The 16,072-nt window shown below is 41.7% G+C and overlaps 1 protein-coding gene across 3 annotated transcripts in view; it reads right to left on the reverse strand.

The window, feature by feature from the left end:
• The window catches only part of thsd7ab (thrombospondin, type I, domain containing 7Ab), a 91,542-nt gene that overhangs the window by 33,148 nt on the left and 42,322 nt on the right, over positions 1 to 16,072 (reverse strand). For all 3 annotated transcript variants that reach the window (XM_077599725.1, XM_077599726.1, XM_077599724.1), the window contains 9 exons: positions 14,773 to 14,908; positions 13,797 to 13,900; positions 10,658 to 10,852; positions 9,662 to 9,901; positions 7,013 to 7,191; positions 5,330 to 5,463; positions 4,376 to 4,529; positions 1,291 to 1,432; positions 125 to 240 (listed from right to left, as the gene is read on the reverse strand). In XM_077599725.1, coding sequence (XP_077455851.1) covers positions 125 to 240; positions 1,291 to 1,432; positions 4,376 to 4,529; positions 5,330 to 5,463; positions 7,013 to 7,191; positions 9,662 to 9,901; positions 10,658 to 10,852; positions 13,797 to 13,900; positions 14,773 to 14,908 — 1,400 coding nt within the window. The remainder of the gene's footprint in view (positions 1 to 124; positions 241 to 1,290; positions 1,433 to 4,375; positions 4,530 to 5,329; positions 5,464 to 7,012; positions 7,192 to 9,661; positions 9,902 to 10,657; positions 10,853 to 13,796; positions 13,901 to 14,772; positions 14,909 to 16,072) is intronic.

The following is a 16,072-nucleotide window of genomic DNA, read 5'->3' on the forward strand; positions in this document are numbered from 1 at the left end:
CAATTAAAAGGAAGCGGAGACTCGTTAGGAGTGATTACAATTCCCCGGCCCGCGGCGGCAAAGACATCCGTGCGATAATTTGCTCTCGTGGAAGGAAAAAAAAAATGGAAAGTGGGTGACTTGCCTCTTCGCAAAACTTGATGTCTACCGACTTGCCGTCGCTGCGGACGCAGTCCAGCATGCGCGTCTTGACGCCTGGACCGCAAACGCCATTTGGACTCAGCTGGCAGGTGCTCCAATCTGAGGAGGGGGGGATTTTGGAGCAATAGGTAAACAAAGAAATTAATATTCTTGTCACGGAGGGTCTATTTTCTTGTTGTTGGTTTCCAGGGAGTTGATTAAAAAAATGTCAATCAACTTTGAATGAATGTGGCTATTTCGTAATGACAAATATCAAAGTTTTATCTATAATGGAGTCAATTAGGATTGGACGTAAATATAATTTAATAATTTTGGGGGGGGGAATAGTTAGGCAGTTGGCTGTCCGTTTTTAGATTAAATGAAGAATATTGACAGTTTTTTTCTCCATATTTTTTAATATGAATAAATGAAAATGATGGAAAATAAACAAATGAATGAATCAAATGTCAACAAATGTTTAACAACGACCACAAGTGAGATTTTTTTTCTGTTAAAAAGAAAATTCAAAACTGAAATCTTATCAACAGCTAAAACAAAAATATGATATCTACTACTGTTTCTAATCTAAACAAATGAAATCACTAAAAATAAACAGTATTCAGTCTCCTTTTCTTTAAATGAAAAAACGGACTGCCTTTCCCCTTTTTTAATCCAAATTGTAAATGAACAAAAAAATAGAACTCATTCATTAAAACAGTAAGCGCAAAAAAAAGATGATATTTTTGTATTCCAAATGACACACTGGGTTAACCCACATAAAAAAGGGAAATGGCAAGCAGCCAATTGTTTGACTCGCCGCGTGTTAACTCGTTTCTCCCAAAAATAAAACAACGGGGCTGCTTTTAAACCTCAGCATGCGCCTCGCTTTACCTAAAAAAAAAATATAAATAAACACCTCAAACATCAGGGAGGCTTACCGACAAAAACAACTACGTCTGTTTTTAGCAGCCAGTTCGTATAAGAGCACAACAACAACAACAACACTAGCGGTGTGTGTGTGTGTGTGTTTGTGTGTGTTCCAGCTGGGAGTAAAAAATGCGAAATGATGGTGCGCCATATCTTTGATCAATAATGCGCTCTTTGCATATTTTTTCCAAGATATTTATTCAACATATAGACGTCCAACCCGTTTGGAGCGCGAAGGCTTACCTGTGATGTTGTAGAAGTAGTTGAAGCAGTTGAGGTTGAGGCCACAGGCTTCTTCTTCGCTGGTGTCGGGGCACAGTCTCCCCACGCTGGGTGAACGGAGCGTGTAGGCCGCCCGAACGCGACTCTTGTTTTTGGTGCACGGCTGAAAAATACATAAAAAGAAAAAAGAAAATTGAGCACTCTTTGCCAGTTGCTCACATTTTGCACGGGAACGCGCTCGTAACATAAACAAATTTAAATGAACTTGGATTACGATGCAGACACACTCCAAAATTAGTTTAATCTAACCTTACACTAAACTTAATTCTAATTTTGTTTTAAATTTTGATACATTTTTGGCTCTATTGGCCCTGCCTCCACCCTGACTTTCAGATGCAACCTATCGATGGACTGTTTGCTTTAGTATTCCCTTCAAAATATTCCAAAAATGATGCACAGAAATGTCCTCACAATAGGAGAACGCACGACCACTTGCCAACAAGAAGTAGTATACAGTGGTACCTCGACCTACGATCAGCTCTACCTACGACATGCTCGTGGTACGATGAAAATTTCGATTAAATAATTCGCCCGCGATATGATCAAAATTTCGAGATGCGACCAGGTGGCCATGACATGAGGCTGTTTATCATTGTAGGGCACTGTCTTTTTTTGCCGCATCTCTTTCGTGTATAACAGATATCTACGAGCACTGAACGATTTCTTCAGACGAGTTTCGACCAGGAAACGCACAACGCGGATGCGCGGGCAAAAAGAGGGCTTTCTGGGTAATGAAGTACTATACTCGTGCACACAACACTGATAGATAGCCAATGGCACCCTTTCTCACAATAAAACTTCATTACCCACAATCAATACGTAGGTAAGCTCAGCTGTTGCATTTCCTGTTATTCTTTCCTTAGCCTTACCTCCCGCAATCACTCATTCAAGACTACTTCTCGTTGGTAAGTGGTCGTGCGTTATCCTATTGTGAGGACATTTGTGTGCATCATTTTCAGAATATTTTGAAGGAAATACAACAGCGAACAGTCCATCGATAGCGAACGTGAGGGTGGAGGCGTGGCAAACCGCTAACCCGGAAAACGAAGGTAAAAAAAGATTAAAACAAAATTAGAATTCAGTTAATAATAATCGGACATTGGCCCTGTCGTCATTATCAACAACACAAAAAGCCTACTTGTGCGTTGTGGAAAAACCAACCCACCAATGAACCAAATACCCGCCTCATAAAACCTACCCAAAAAACAAGCAAATAACCATCTGACTAACATGTCTTAAAACTAGCAACCCCACCAATTGCCAACAATACAACCTGATATGAACCAATTAACTTTAAAAGCAACTCAATAACCTCATGCAACGTCTACCATCTTCAGCCTCGCTTCCTGTGTGAACCCACCACCAAAATCGGTCCCACCCGGCTCGCCTTCCCGCAAATCTAGTTTTCATCAAAATATAAAGCGCCAACGCACATTTTATCTTATTTTTTTGTACTCTCGACTCAAGAGCCTGACGGTCCAATTAGGCAGCCTGAACCGAGGAAGCGCGTTCCGGCTCGGGAGCGTCGCCCCTCCTGGGAAACGTTCCAATATCGGAAGACGCTTACCAAAGGCGGAGCGGATAGACGAGAGCCAAAAGGCTCTCAAAGTTTCAAGGATGTCGTCGACGTCTGAGCGCCTTGATTGGGAAGGTTAAAGCAAGTAAGTTTCTCCTTCATTTCAAACGCAGACGCATTTCACGCCTGGTGTATTCCACTAATCCCAAACCATACAGCCATTAAAAACTTGAATTTTTGCCTTCATGTCGACCGGCGAGTTAGATTTTGCTATTAAGCAAATTTTAAAATGAATAAAAACAGGATGACAAAAGTGAGGGGGTCACTGTTCACTTTGTAACTCATTCCTACTCTATGTAGTAATTAAATGCTTTCATTTTTTTTCCAACAAGGGCGCCGCAAAACCAAAAGTTTGTGCCATTTCCACTCCGCCATTGCATTTGTTCATTCACCCCCTGCTGTCAAAACACTCAAGTTAAATGAGGGTTATGTCAGGGGTGTCAAATTCGCATACCTGTCAACCTTGGCCAATTACTTCCCTTATTAAAGATGGCAATTCCCCTTATTAAGCGATAAAAAAACGTACAAATTCAACATTACTCACATGGGTGCACTTAAAAGTCTAAAATTATCTCGAAAGTGGACGGGGTGCCCAATTAGTTGGTGCGCCTTTTGTATGCACTAAATTCAAGATTCTGGAAATGTCGCTGACAACTTGAATGTCTGGGTACATTGCTTGCTGACGTGCTATATTTAGATAGTGAAAAGGTGGACGTGTGACATATGCTTAAAGCAAGACAATATTAGCAGTCGACGATCACATTTTCGTTTGCTACCAGTGACCGAGACGATCCGGATTAGAGCCCAAATGGGTAAAACGAGATTGGTTTTACAAAAAAAAAGAAAAAAGAAAAAATATCCCATACAAAAGTTGTTATACGACATACATAATTTGAAATGATCAAAAAAACGTATAAAATACGGAAAAAAACGTATAAAAATGTATGAATTTGGTTTTGGGCTACATTAATGCCAACTAGAGACATTTGGGCCAGCAGAGGACGCTAAATTTGCACAGCCCTGCGACATGGATTATGCCAGTAGGAACGCCCAAGCCATTTGAACTGGAAGGCAGGCAGCGAAAGAATGAACATTCATCCCCTGTCAGTTGAGACAGAAAAAAAACCTCCCAGTCCAAACAAATTGGACGTCTCTCGCCGTCACTGACCGCAAATAAGAGCATTTTTTCCCCTCATAACCCGATTTTGCAGATTTAGGGATTAAGCGTTAAGACTTTTAGAGGATTTAGCGACACCTTGCACTCAGGGCCGCCCGCCGTGGTTATTAATGCCAAAACATTCACGCGGCCACGTGAAATTTGGCGGCGTGTCGAGGGTGACGCGCGTCATCCATCACCTTGCCGAGTGTGAAGGCCCGAGCATCCATCGTCTATCACGCACGGACTCTCTCGCTGCGCACGACAGGCTAATATTAGCCGGGTTAGAGTTTTTTTTTCTTGGGAGTTCTCACCAGGCTGCAGCGGCTCCAGGGGCCCCAGTCGTTGAGGACACAGTCTTCTGGGCAAGGCAGCCGGCTCTCGCGGGCCCCCAGGGGCATCTCCTCGGGGTCGCACAAGTAGTCCTCCACCGCCTCCGACGGCCCGTCGATGGTGTTCAGCATGCACCTGGCCACAGCGATAGTTATGTCATATATTGAGGTGATAATTGTGCTTAAGGAATTCTCTAATTTGGAGAGTTGCCCCAATCATATAAGGTTAGCTCCCGGCCCCTCCAAATTAACACATTAATATGTTTCAGAGTTCGTGAGGTGAAATTGTTGTAAGGTGGGCAATACAAAATATTGTTATGGAATTAAAGCACGCAAGATTGTCAAGTGTGTGAGAGATAAATACAGAGAGAGGGAGAGGCAGCACCTGTCTCAGGCATTTCGGCCACCATGTTTGAATTTTGTAACTTTTGGTAGTGAGAGAAATTCTTGTTGATACCGCAAGCCGTGAAAAATGCTGTAAAAACGTCATATTCCACTTCCTAGTGTGAAAAAAAACGTAAAGTGGGGACGCCGAAACAGAGAACCTATCCGATACCTTCATTTTTTTTTTTAAATTACTTTATTGTACAAAATGTTTTTTGTGGACGCCTTGACACAGGAAGGACCCAACCTGGGATTGAAGCCTCGATCTCAGAACTTTGACGCTAACACGCTACCCACTTGTCCACCGGCTAGCTTACTGCTAATGTAGCTAAAAACAGCAATTGACGTGCTAACAACCATCATTAACATCTCAGCTTGGTAGTTAAGTTCCAAAACAATAAAAACTCACTTACACACACACACACACAAGCAGAAAAATGATTGAACCCCATCATCACCCTTGAATGTCCCTTCAGTCACTGAACTACCCCACCCCCCGAGTTCCGACCCCACAGCGACCCCCTCTTTGTTTCCACGCAATATTTGTCCCACCTGACTTTTCTGGTCTGCACGCCTTCTCCGCAGTTCTCCTTCAGGTCCACGTTGCTGACCTTCCACACGCTCCAGGGCTCGGCCACCCACACGTACTGGTTGCAGTCGCTCCGGCACGGCACCACCTCGTACACCTGGGGGAGGGCGCACCCGCACCTTAAGCCACACCTTTTTTCCCTCATGTTATCTGCCGTGGACGTCCATCCCCGTCCATGGCGGTCAAAAGAGAAGAAAGACTAGAGCGGTAAAAGCCAACCTGAGCCTGCAGCCGTCATGGTCGTCCAAAAGTCCGATGCAGCAAAGGGCGTAAAAAAAAAAAATGAACAGAGGGGGAAAAAATGGTTCAGTAGTGACAGCAAAAGCCTTTTAACACCAACATTATTATTACTGTTAAGGACAAGAAAGGTGGCCACTTTTAGTTTGGCGTAGTCATTGCTCAGCAAAAAAAAAAAAATTGCAGGGGCTGCAATAACCGCAGTGGGCTTCCGCCAATACCTCATTAATAATCAACTCCTCTCTCTGCACCACCCGTATCATCGTCGTGTCATAAAAAAAAGCTCGGCTGCTCGTGGGGGGCTAGGTGTTTAATGATTGGGCAGCGTAGAATGAGAATGTTCTTTTTGGGGGAAAATATGTTGAAATGCACAAGCACTTCATTTTCTAGTTTCGACATGCCGGGGAAACAAAACAAGCGAGTGAAAAGTACATGAAAGGGTTAAAGAGGGGAAGAAATGCTTCTCTGGAATGGGGGCACAGTCTGAAGTTGGCAAAAAACGAAGAAATCCAAAAAGGGTGGTGAATGTTAGATTGGAAAAGGGAAAACAAAATGGTAGAAGAAGGAAAACAGCGTGGAATACAACGGGGGCAATAACTTTGGAATTTGGTGTCAATATTCCCAATAAATAAAAAAAGCTACTGAGATAAAGGGGATGGGAAAGGGTGGAAGAGGGAAAAAACTGTTGCTAACTATGCTCAGATGGAAGGGGACGCGTGTGGAGTTGGGGAAAAATGACTTGAAGAATTCAAAGAAAGTGTGGGATGTTAGATTGGAAAAGGGAAAACAAAATGGTGGAAGAGGGAAAACAATGTGGAATACAACGGGGCAATAACTTGCACAAAATTTGGAATTTGGTTTGAATATTCCCAATAACCCCCAAAAATCTACTGACATAAAGAGGATAGGAAAGGGTGGAAGAGGGAAAAAACAGTTTCCAACTATGCTCCTATGGAAGGGGACACAGTGTGGAAATGGGGAAAATGACTTGAAGAAATCAAAGAAAGAGTGTGGAATGTTAGGTTGGAAAAGGGAAAAGAAAATGGTGGAAGAGGGAAAAATAGTGCTCTATACGGCGCAGAATACAACGGAGCAGAAACTTGCACAAAATGTTTCATTTGGTTTCAATATGCCCCCGAAACAAAAAAGGCTACTGAGATAAAGAGGATAGGAAAGGGTGGAAGAGGGAAAAAACAGTTGCTAATTATGCTCCTATGGAAGGGGACACAGTGTAGAATTGGGAAAAAACAACACTGCACAAAAGGAACGGACAAACGCTAAAAGGTTTGAGATGCTAGATTTGAAACAGGAAAACAAATGGGTGGAAAAGGGAAAAAAAAATTCAACTATGCTTCTAAGGAATGATCGCTGGCAGCCTTCCCAATTCAAACGGAATGGATGTCCACTACCTGATTGACGTGGTCCAGCTTGGGACAGGGTCTCCCCCCGTTGTAGGGTTTCTCCCTCAGCCACTTGGAGCGCACTTTGACCCCACTGCCGCACGACTTGCTGCATCGTGACCAGTTGGACCACTCGCTCAGCTTGCAGTCGGACGGACATGGGATGATGCACGCCTCCTCAATGTAACCTGCATGCACACAGTCGCCCAAAAATGATTGGTGGTGCTTCATTTTCTTGCCGGCAAAGATAATTAGAAATTTTGAACTACACACAATCATGTTTTAAGGCATGTAGCGTGTTATTTTGTGTGTTTCTTGGACATTTTGTTGTTGTTCTGCATTGTTACATCCCCCCCAAAAGTTTGCTTATATTATCTTATTTTATCGAAGTGGTTCTGACATTTTTTTTCTCTTTGGGGGGTGATTTGTAGACACCATACTGTTAGGACTCAACAGATTGAATGTCTATTGCCATCAATGGCAGCCAGGTTATATTTTCTGGGATTTACGAGTGTTTGCGTCTTCTTTCTTCTTGCGCGGCGGCAGAGCGTGCATTTGCAAAGAAAGACACGCAGCCATCCTAAATCAGCCATCTCATCTTTACACAGTCTCCAGGGCCGACCACCTGTCGGGTGCATTAAATCTAGCGCGTCAGGTCGACTCATCTCCACTCAAGGGCGCCGAAGAACACTCCTGGCAGAACGCGACAAGAGAGGAAGTTGCGTTTTATGCCTAGCGGCGACGGTGAAGAGAGAATTTACTTCGGAAATTCCAGTTCAAAATGCTGGGAAGATTAAAGAAGTGTTTTGATTTCAACGCTAGTAAATGAAATAACAAAAAATATTTCCTATTAGTTATAGGATTGCAAGGTCAGCTAACACGTTGACGCTAACGTAGACAATTTCCGCAGACAGTAAAGCCGCCATTTATTTTTGTGGTGCTCCAAGATACAAAAAAATGGACTCACCTTATGAATTGTACATACTTAAAGTTGTAAAATTAAAAAAAATAGTAGTCGGCCAACTGATAACTTTTATTTGTTATGTGCAAGTACTTTATTTTATTTTATTTGTTTCTGACAAACTTGAATTAGGGCGGTACGGTGGACTAGTGGTGGCACGTCCGCCTCACAGTTCTGAGATTGAGGGTTCAAACCCCAGTGGGTTACTGCGAGGATGTTTTCCGGTTTTTTTCCAATCCCCAAAACAAGCATGCTAGGCTAACAGTACGCTAAATTGTCGCTAAGTATGAGTGTGATTGGTTGTTCGACCCAGTTTGCCTTGTGATTGGCTGGCAACCCATTCAGGGTTTTGCTCGCCTACAATTGGCTGGGGTGTGCTCCAGCACCCCCAACATACAGGGAGTTATAACAGTCTAGCCTCAGGGTGATAAAAGCCTGAATAAATTTGATTCAAAGTAAAAATTCATAAAATAAGTTAATAGTTAATAGTCAAAGTTGGGGGAAAAAAGCTAGTTTTAACTAAAAACGCTATTGTTTAGAACAGTATTTTCATAATTGTCCATATCGTTCCAATTTGATTTATTTTTTGGTCCAATTTCTATTTGCTCTTTTAATTGTTTTCACGATTTAGTGTGAATTCTATCCATATTTTAGTTTTGTTTATTTATTTTTCATGATGTAAAGCACTTTGAATAATACCTCTTGTTTGGCCTCGTTTACAAGCTTGAAATGAAAAGCAAAGCAACATCAGACAAACATTGTTTTAGCCAACGATGCTAATATTTACATTACCCTCCGCGGAGGGAAAAATTGGGAGCATTTCCAGCGAAATTTCTCCTCATTGAATTAATTCAATGACCATTGAGTCAACTTTATTTTCGCTCTCTTCATCAGTTTTCTTGTTATTTTTCTTTAACGTGGCACAGCAAGTTTTTAAACAAGTCCAAAACAGCAAATATTCCAATTGCTCTTTTTCCCTTGCCATTAGGATGTCTATGACTTTCCCCCTAATTTCTGGGATCCCAATTTGCAATCTCTGTAGCGCTCAGTATTTCTGGATCATTAGAACAGCAATCCAATCTAATTTGATAGTCTAAGCGGTTAACTAATTCACTGCCAAAGACAGCGACACACGTCCAACGATTTAAAGTGAGTCGTCAACGGCAACAATCGAGTCGGGCGAGTTAACATGCGAGACAACGGCTTTATTTTTCACTCAAAATTGATCCGTCGTACTTTTTCCGACGCGTATTTGTCAGCGTGACGCTGGCTTTTCCCGCCTCATCACCTCAATGATTTTGCCAATCAACGGCGGAACAACAAGACTTTGGGGGGGGGGGGGGGGGGGGGGGGTGGACAGGATGATAAAGACCTGCGCATGTAGCTTTTGAACGTTTCCTCTTAACCGCTTGTAGAAAACGACAAAACGGTCTTTGAGATCTTTGATTTTCTGTGAAAATCAAAGACCTCAAAGACAGTTTTGACCATTAGGATAATAAAGACCTGCACGTGTAGCTTTTGAACGTTTCCCCTTACCCACTTGTAGAAAACGACAAAACTGTCTTTGACGTCTTTGATTTTCCATGAAAATCAAAGACGTCAAAGACACTTTTGACCATTACCGAACGTGTTTTTGTGACTATTTTAGAGTTGAATCATCTCGCCAATGTTAGAATTGTCAAAGTTTTCTGACTGACCGTGACTGTTGCACCTGGCCGTCTCCACCAGACGTCCGTCTTGGTCGTAGCAGACCATGGCCTGGTAGCGGTAGCCCTGGCCGCACTCCTTGGCGTCTTGGGGGCCGTCGGGGGAACCCAGGATGCAGTCGGACCAGTTGCCCACCGGCTGCGCGTTGTACTTGTCGCACGGGCAGTACTGCGTCTCACTCAGGGGGTACATCTGTGTGTTCTTGCACTTGTCCTTCTTCTTGCTTCGCCCTGATCACAAATAATTTCAACAATTTCACTTTGTCGGCTATTTTGACGGAAGGAGTTTTCATTGTTTACAAACAGGGTTGGACTGAAAATTGTGAAAATGCCATTTCCTAATATTCATTTTCTGAAACACGTGGGGTGCTGGGGCGTATCCCAGCTGACTTCAGGCGCTAGGCAGGGGACACCCTGAATTGGTGGCCAGCCAATCGTAGGGGATCAGGGAGGCAGAAGTGCCCCCCTCCCCCAAAATTACAATTCCAGCGTATTAACACAAGAATGTATGTCACTATGTTTATCAAATACAAAAGTAGGTCTTCTAATATACCATATCATTAAAAAAATCTAATTTTGACCCAACAGACAAATACAAACAACATAAACAGCAATTAAAATTGCACAAACCTTGACCCACTAATATAGAAAAGAATAAATTTTAATAATTTCAACTAATTAACATTAATAATGTTAATAATTCAGTGCTTAGACTGTAAATGGTTTTTTTTTCTTCAAAATTTTGTTCTGGATTATTGCACTAACCACAAAACCTGACTTTTTTGGCCTCTAACAAAATCCTAAAAATTAGTTACGGTAAGAAAAATACATTTTGGACCATTTAAGACTTGGAGTTACAATTTACTGACGTTTTCGTGGAGGCAATGCAGTGTGCCCCCTTACAAATGGCGCCCTAGGCAGTCACCCACTTTGCCCATAGGAAAAAGCCACCCCGTCCCAGAAAGCAAAAATACAAAAGGGGCTCACCGATCAAGGCCCTCTTGCGGGTGCGCACCCCCACGCAGTCGGCGGAGCAGGACGAGAACTTGGACCAGTTAGTGAGCTGGCAGTCGTCCTGGCAGGGCAGCTGGCAGCGCTGGGTGAGGGTGGGCATGCCGCGGGCCAGCCGCAGACACAAACCCACGTCCGCCTGGCTTCCGTCGGACCGTCGACACGACACCGCTGCGCCACAGCAAAGGCGGGGACAAAACGACAAAACGTCAAAATCATATTTCATCGTGGTTAAAGAGAATTTTCAGATTTGACAAGCCTTTTTCTGAGTGGTAAATGTACATTTACTGTTATGTAAATTAATTTTGTCATTTTATGGAATTTATTTGAACTGGGAATGAATTGTTTCTATTGTATTTTGTGGCAAATTATTGATCTATTTTTTCAAAATATTAAGGCTATTAAATTGTTTTCATGTATTGATTTTTCCGATACATCAACTACTCCATAAATAATTGAAAACATAGGAAATTGATTGAAAAATTGTGAAAAAATTGAAAACATAGGAAATTGATTGAAAAATTGTATTAAAAAAATGAAAACATAGGTAATTGAAAAAACTGAAAACAAAGGATATTGATTGAAAAATTTAAAAAAATTAAAAATTGAAAAAAAGAAAACAGGAAATTGATTTTAAAAAATGTAAAAAAAAAAAAATGAAAACAGGAAATTGATTGAAAAATTGTATTTAAAAAAATGAAAACAGGTAATTGAAAAATATTAAAACAAAGGAAATTGATTGAAAATTGAAAAAAATTAAATCAGGAAATTGATTGAAAAAATTGAAAACAGGAAATTGATTGAAAAATTGAAAACATGACAATATTCATTAGTGCAACCTTGAAATAAACAAAATAAATGCCAACAAAAATCTTGTCATTTTTCCAAGTGTCAAAAATTATATATTTAATTTGATGCTGCTTTATTTCTTAAATAGGTTAAAAAACATAACTAATCTATTTCATGTGGATTGGGCATCTCTCTACTCAATTGGATGGAAAATTGGACATCTATCTCAACCAACGCATCAACAGAAGACATATTCCACATTCCTAGGAGAGATCCAAGCACGAGCTGGCTTTTTCCAACATCAAGCGTCCAACCAGAAGACGGGCGCCGCTTCCCGACCCATGTGGCCGTCTTAAGAACTTCTCAAAGTTCCGCGGACGCCAGGGAAACCCCGGAGAGCCTCTTGGATGTCTTCCGCCCGCCCCTTCGGTCGCGGAGGGCAGCTTAAAAGTTAATGAAAACGGGAGGGCTCGCTATTCCGAAAGCCCCCCGGCGGCAAGGCGAACTCGATAACGGCCGCCGTTATTTCGGAGAGAATCGATCCCGAAGCCCGACGGCTACGAGTGTGCCTTTTAGAGGTCGCTTTTGATCCGCTCTCCTCCGGAGAGTTTCGCTTCCTGTCCATCTCAAGGTAACGAGCACTGCCGCTCGACCTCGGAATCCTTTTTTTTCTGAACCACTCATCCTGACAAGGGTGGAGGGGGTGCTGGAGCCTATCCCAGCTAACTACGGAACACCCTGAATCCATGTCGGGCTAATCGCAGGGCACATGGAGCCAAAGAATAAACAATCATAGCGTAGGAGCAATTTAGCGTGTTAGCCAGCTAGCCTAGCATGAATGTTTTTGGAATCAGTGGCCAGCCAATTGCAGGGCACAAGGAGACAAACAACCAATCAGAAGCTAGGAGCAATTTAGAGTGTTCAACCAGCTAGCCTAGCATATTTTTGGGATGTGGGAGGAAACCGGAGTACCGGGAGAATACCCAAACAAGCCCACGGCGAACATGCAAACTCCACACAGTGAGGATGGACCTGGGATCGAACCCACGACCCCAATCTAGTCATTCTATGTCAATTTTTGTTTGTTTCCCACGTAAACACCAAGGTCAATTCACCCTTTCGGCTGCCATTTTGCCGAACCCTAACCCCCGATTCGCCGTCAATGAATCAAGGCGCTTTGGAAATACCGCCGAGGCCGCCATTTTGAGAGTGGACACCTTCCGCCCCTTCGCTAATGAAACGCGGCGAGGAAATAGAATGTAAGCACCCTATACGAGCGCAAACATAATGAAATTGATCATCGGCCGTGACCCCCCCAAATGGAATTTTGATGAAAGTCCCCCGAGATTGCATCCAGGCGCCGTGCGTCATTTGCAAAAATCAAACAGACACCTTCAATTAAAAATGCATGATGGGGCGCCAGGTCAAAAAAAGGACGAGAAGCAAACGGGAAACAGGTTTTTCTACTGAGCTTTAAATGCCAACATTTTAATTAAATACCTCTGTTTCCATAAACTGGAAAGATCAGGGGTGTCAAAGGTCAAACTTTTTTGTTGCGGGCCACGTCGTAGTTTTTCGATTTCATCCAGAGCCATCCAATTAGTCTGCCAAAATTAATCAATTAATAGATTGACAGCTTTTCCAATCATGCTGATCCATAGATCATTTTTTGGACATTAAATCGTAAAATTATTCTCTTGTGGATTTTTTACATTTATGTACAGTTTTTTTATCAGAAAAGAGGGCAAATATATATTTTTTATTATGTTTTAACCGTTTGTTTTTTATTTAAAAAGGAAAAGAGTAATGATTGCTTAATTTACAAAATAAAAAGCATTTTAGATATAATATTTAGATATTTTAAAAAAAATCTGATTAAAAGAACTGGATCAAAAGCCCTACATATTCAGTTTGTTACAGGTCTAAAACAGATTTTGAAAAATGCCTTTTGAATTAAAAACAAATCATAAAATACACTTTGGGATAAAAAAAAATTGCAATTATTGAAAAATAATAACTATTGAGATCTAGCCAGCATGAATGTGGCGTTTGACACCCATGATTTTAGATTATAGATTTAAATTTTCAATGAACCAAGTGCATTTTTCAGAATATTAGTCATAACAGTTAAAAGAAAAAAATTCATTATCATACTCGAGTATAAGTCGCACCTGTCAAAAAATGTAATTGAAAAAAAAGCACTCTATTGGCCTTATTAGCTTGACTACATTTCTTCAGAATAATTTTTTTTTCATCCGACCAGATGCTTTGCGCTAACGGACGGTACCGCCCACACCCTGTGTTTCCCCGCCAAAGTAAGATGTACCTCGCGTTTGAAGTCCCGGCCCGCAGTTCTCCTGAGCGCCTGGCCGGTCCTGCCGGAGTACCCACGGAACCAGCTGGCATTTTCTCCACTTGTGGGTCTTCCACCTGCAAGGCACACCATTGGCTTGAAATCTTCTCAAATGATTGGTCGCCATCGAGGTCATTAAAGACGAGCGCGCAAAAAAACAAACTGGTCAGTGTTAGCTTTAGGTGTATTTTGGTTAACATTAACGTTAACGACATATAGGGAACGAGCAGGTGGGTGACTTATCAGGCAGCGGATAGGCCGATGCTTGTCACATGGACATGGGGGCGGGGAGAACAGGTGAAAGCAACGGACACTCACCACGACAACACCAAGGGTGTCATTAACGTCAACTCGATTTCATGTGGGCCGGACCATTTTAGATATAATATTTAGATTTTTTTAAATAAATGGATTAAAATAACTGGATTAAAAGCCCTGAATATTCAGTTTTTTTATAGATCTAAAATTTATGTTTATTTATATATATATATATATATATATATATATATATATATATATATATATATATATATTTATATAGATCTAAAATTTCAGTTTATTTTAGCTTTTTTTTAAATATATTTTTTGATTTTACAAAATGATTTTTGAACTAAAAACTGAAAAAAAATTGATTTAAAAAATGACAATTATTGATTTGGGGGAAAATCAGGAAATGTAATATACATCTATACTCTTCATTTTAATTTAGTCCTAAAACAGAATGTCGGCACTCATGATTTACTTTCCCGGGCCACACAAAATGATGCGGCGGGCCAGATTTGGCCCGCAGGCCGCCACTTTGACACATGTGACTTAGACAGAGGGTACAAAGCCAAGAAAAAATCGTTCATTCATCCATTTTCCGAAGTGCTTAGCCTCGCAAGGTTCGCGTGGGGTGCCGGAGCCTATCCCAACCACCTTGTAGTAATACGGTAATAGTGTTTACTACCTGACGCCGGGACAGGTTGGAGGCGGTTGACACTCTCTGTCCTCCTGGAGCACCTCGGGGCAATCCTGACCTCCATTGGAAGGTACCTGGATGACCAATCGCTTCCTGTATTGTTTGCTCTTCAGCGCGTTGCCAGCTGCGGAAACGAGACGGATTTAGCGAGCTGGAACAAAAGCGACTGGCATCGTTTTGAGTTGTCAATCAAACTATTTTGGTCAGTATCCAAGACAGTGAAATGGAGAATTAAAAAAACAAAACAATCTAGAGCAGGACTGTCAAACTTGTTTTTTTGTCACCGGCCACAATAAAAACGACTATCCAATTGACAGCATTTCTGATAAATCCTTTGTGGACATAAAGGTTTGTCCAAATCCTATTTTTCAGTGTCTTATACCAATTACTGTCTTGTATTTTTAATGTATTTATCATCACACATGGTATTTTCTGAGATATTGTATGAATCGAAAGGATCATCTGCTGGATTGCACATTCCGAAAGGCACATAGACAAAATTCAAAAAGGAAGTCATGTGAGCAGTACAACCAGGAAGTGTGTCTGAGTCTCCGGTAAAAGGTAAGATGGCGGCGCCCTGAGCAAGCAATGTCGGGCACAAGTGAGTTTTTCACGTTTTATGCAAGATACATTTTTTTCTTGAATCTTATTCATAGACGTCAAAATAAATGAGCGTTTTATCGGTTTATCTTTTCACTATTTTGAAATAAATGACCGTATCGGCCACATTGTCTTGCGTTATGAGGTTTTGTCTTTGTCACCTTGCAATTTCATGCATGTCAAGTCTAATTTGTGCGCATATAAGCCGTACCCTTGATTCAGTAATTTTTTGAGGAAAAATATGGCCTATATGCGAGAAAATACGATACTCAACAATGTCCAATTAAAAACGCATTAGCGCATCGAGGCGCTCAATAACGACCTCAATTTCAACCTGTTGATCCGGAAGGCCAACATCTCATCTCATTTTCTGAACCGCTTATCTTCACTAGGGTCGCGGGGGGTTCTGGAGCCTATCCCAGCTGACTTCGGGCCAGAGGGGGAGGGGGGCCCTGAATCGGTGGCCAGCCAATCGCAGGGCACGAGGAGACAACAATCCACCCCAAAAAAAACAGCGCGAACGAATTGGGAGTTTATCAAAGTCGACCTTTTAAAAATGATCTCCCGCATTGAAGCGGAGGAGGAGAAAAAAAACAAAAAACAAATCAAAAACAAAAAAGATAATGGAATCCTCTGCCTGTTTTTGCGCGAGTCACCGAGCAATTTGTTGGGTTTTTTTTTTTTACCA

The sequence above is a fragment of the Stigmatopora argus genome, chromosome 4 (genome assembly GCF_051989625.1).
Source record: "Stigmatopora argus isolate UIUO_Sarg chromosome 4, RoL_Sarg_1.0, whole genome shotgun sequence".
Taxonomy (NCBI): domain Eukaryota; kingdom Metazoa; phylum Chordata; class Actinopteri; order Syngnathiformes; family Syngnathidae; genus Stigmatopora; species Stigmatopora argus.